Source organism: Salvelinus fontinalis, chromosome 26 (genome assembly GCF_029448725.1).
Source record: "Salvelinus fontinalis isolate EN_2023a chromosome 26, ASM2944872v1, whole genome shotgun sequence".
NCBI lineage: Eukaryota > Metazoa > Chordata > Actinopteri > Salmoniformes > Salmonidae > Salvelinus > Salvelinus fontinalis.
The window spans coordinates 34,488,341-34,490,058 of record NC_074690.1 but is presented as its reverse complement, the minus strand read 5'-3'; the positions used below and the strand labels follow the sequence as shown (position 1 = coordinate 34,490,058).

Here is a 1,718-nt window from a genome sequence, read left to right as displayed (position 1 = left end):
TGATTACATGTAGTAATAAAGCATTAACCATTCCAACTGGGGGATTTGCATAGGAACTCATACACCTCTGTATGCAGCAAGTTGAAGCTACAAAAGTGTCAGTGTTCATCATTAACATGTAATGACAATACAACAGAACAGGAATGACATTTACTCTAATGGGTGGCCAAAATAGATGTATCTAAAAGACATACCGCTACTAAGGCAAACCTCCAGTCCAGGGTTCCTCCAGGAACACCCTTCGCCACACTGAAACATTAAAGGTTCCTCCAAGAACCCCTCAACTAATGGAAGATGCAAATATGAACCACTGACCAGCTATTGTTCCTTGGAACTCCAGGTGTTCCTTGAGGCACCACTAATTCTAAGTGTGTTTGAGAACCCCCAACCCCTCCCTATCCCCTTAAAAATCTGCTTCGGCATATACTTTCGGTAGCCTGACCTATTACACTGGTCAGTCAAATCAACCATTTCAACGCGACGGAATCATCTCACGTCAACCTGCTCTCACCAGCGGTTGTGACAGCCTACTGCGCTACACAGGTGCTGTTGAACTGACAGTTCTATGCAACAACGTTACAGATACTGATACTTAAAACAAATCACAACGTAGCTACAAGGACACTAGTATCTGATTCATTTGCACCGCATTTGATTTGAGAGGAAACATCAACAGTGATGAATGTAAGTTTCATTGGATACTTATTATTTTCTGCCATATTTAGGACTACGCGATACGAAAGTAGAAACATTTCAATGAACGGTAGGCTAATATGAGTAACGTAATTTATCCGGTCTATCAAAGTTGATCTAAGAGCGCATGACATGTCTCGTAACAAACTCAAATCAATGACAGTGTCATGAACATGTGGATGGATCCAGTGCCTACCCGAAATACGCTGTGGTCGGTCCGGGCAAGTTGAAAAGGTACACTATAACTGTGAACGATAACCATCCCAGGAGTAGGTGTCCATCCAGCATTTTGCTTCGGCTCCAAGGCAGATCATTTCGTTTCTCCTGAGTAGCTGTGTAAAATCCCTTGTTGTACGTTCGGCACTTCTTATACAGGGAAGAATTCTGCGCTCCTCCCATTAGCAGAGAGCAAGTCTGAGTGAGGGAGAGAGGAGAGGGTAACGGAGAGATACAGAGAGATACAGAGAGAGACAGAGACAGAGAGAGAGAGAGAGAGAGAGAGAGAGAGAGAGAGAGAGAGAGAGAGAGAGAGAGAGAGAGAGAGAGAGAGAGAGAGAGGGCTTGCTTTGTGGAGCTGATTGTTAGAGATGATAATTATACATTATGTTCAATATTCAATATTATACATTTTGAAAGCAATGATATTGTAAAATGTTTCCAAATGTGCGCGTGCACACACAACCACAGCCTTACTTTACAGACTGACAATAGACCTTCTAATTTCAAAGTATTTGTTATAACCCAACAATATTATTTTTATGGAGTAATTGCCTTGCATACAGACAGTAGGCCTAATGAACTCTGTGAAACTGGGTGAACTTGCCAAGAGCATGTTTAGGACCTTAGAGGTATAGGCTAGTGAAGTCAACAACACCTGATTTTGACATTCATGAGCTGTCCCTCTGTGTTGGAAGGTGTCCAGTAGTCGTTGTGCAGCATGCTAACTGAGGTCAGCTGAGCAGAGGTGTCAGTCTGCTATATCCTTTGTTTTTACTGCCAATTGGTCAATGACATGTCATTTCTGG

At 42.5% G+C, this 1,718-nt stretch overlaps 1 protein-coding gene across 1 annotated transcript in view; it reads right to left on the bottom strand.

Moving 5' to 3' along the window:
- LOC129824169 (protein Wnt-9a-like) overlaps positions 1-1,136 on the bottom strand; it is a 30,236-nt gene extending 29,100 nt beyond the window's left edge. The window contains exon 1 of the mRNA XM_055883596.1: positions 890-1,136. Within this exon, the coding sequence (XP_055739571.1) occupies positions 890-1,092 (203 nt within the window). The 5' untranslated portion in view covers positions 1,093-1,136. The remainder of the gene's footprint in view (positions 1-889) is intronic.
- Between the last annotated feature and the right edge of the window lie 582 nt (positions 1,137-1,718).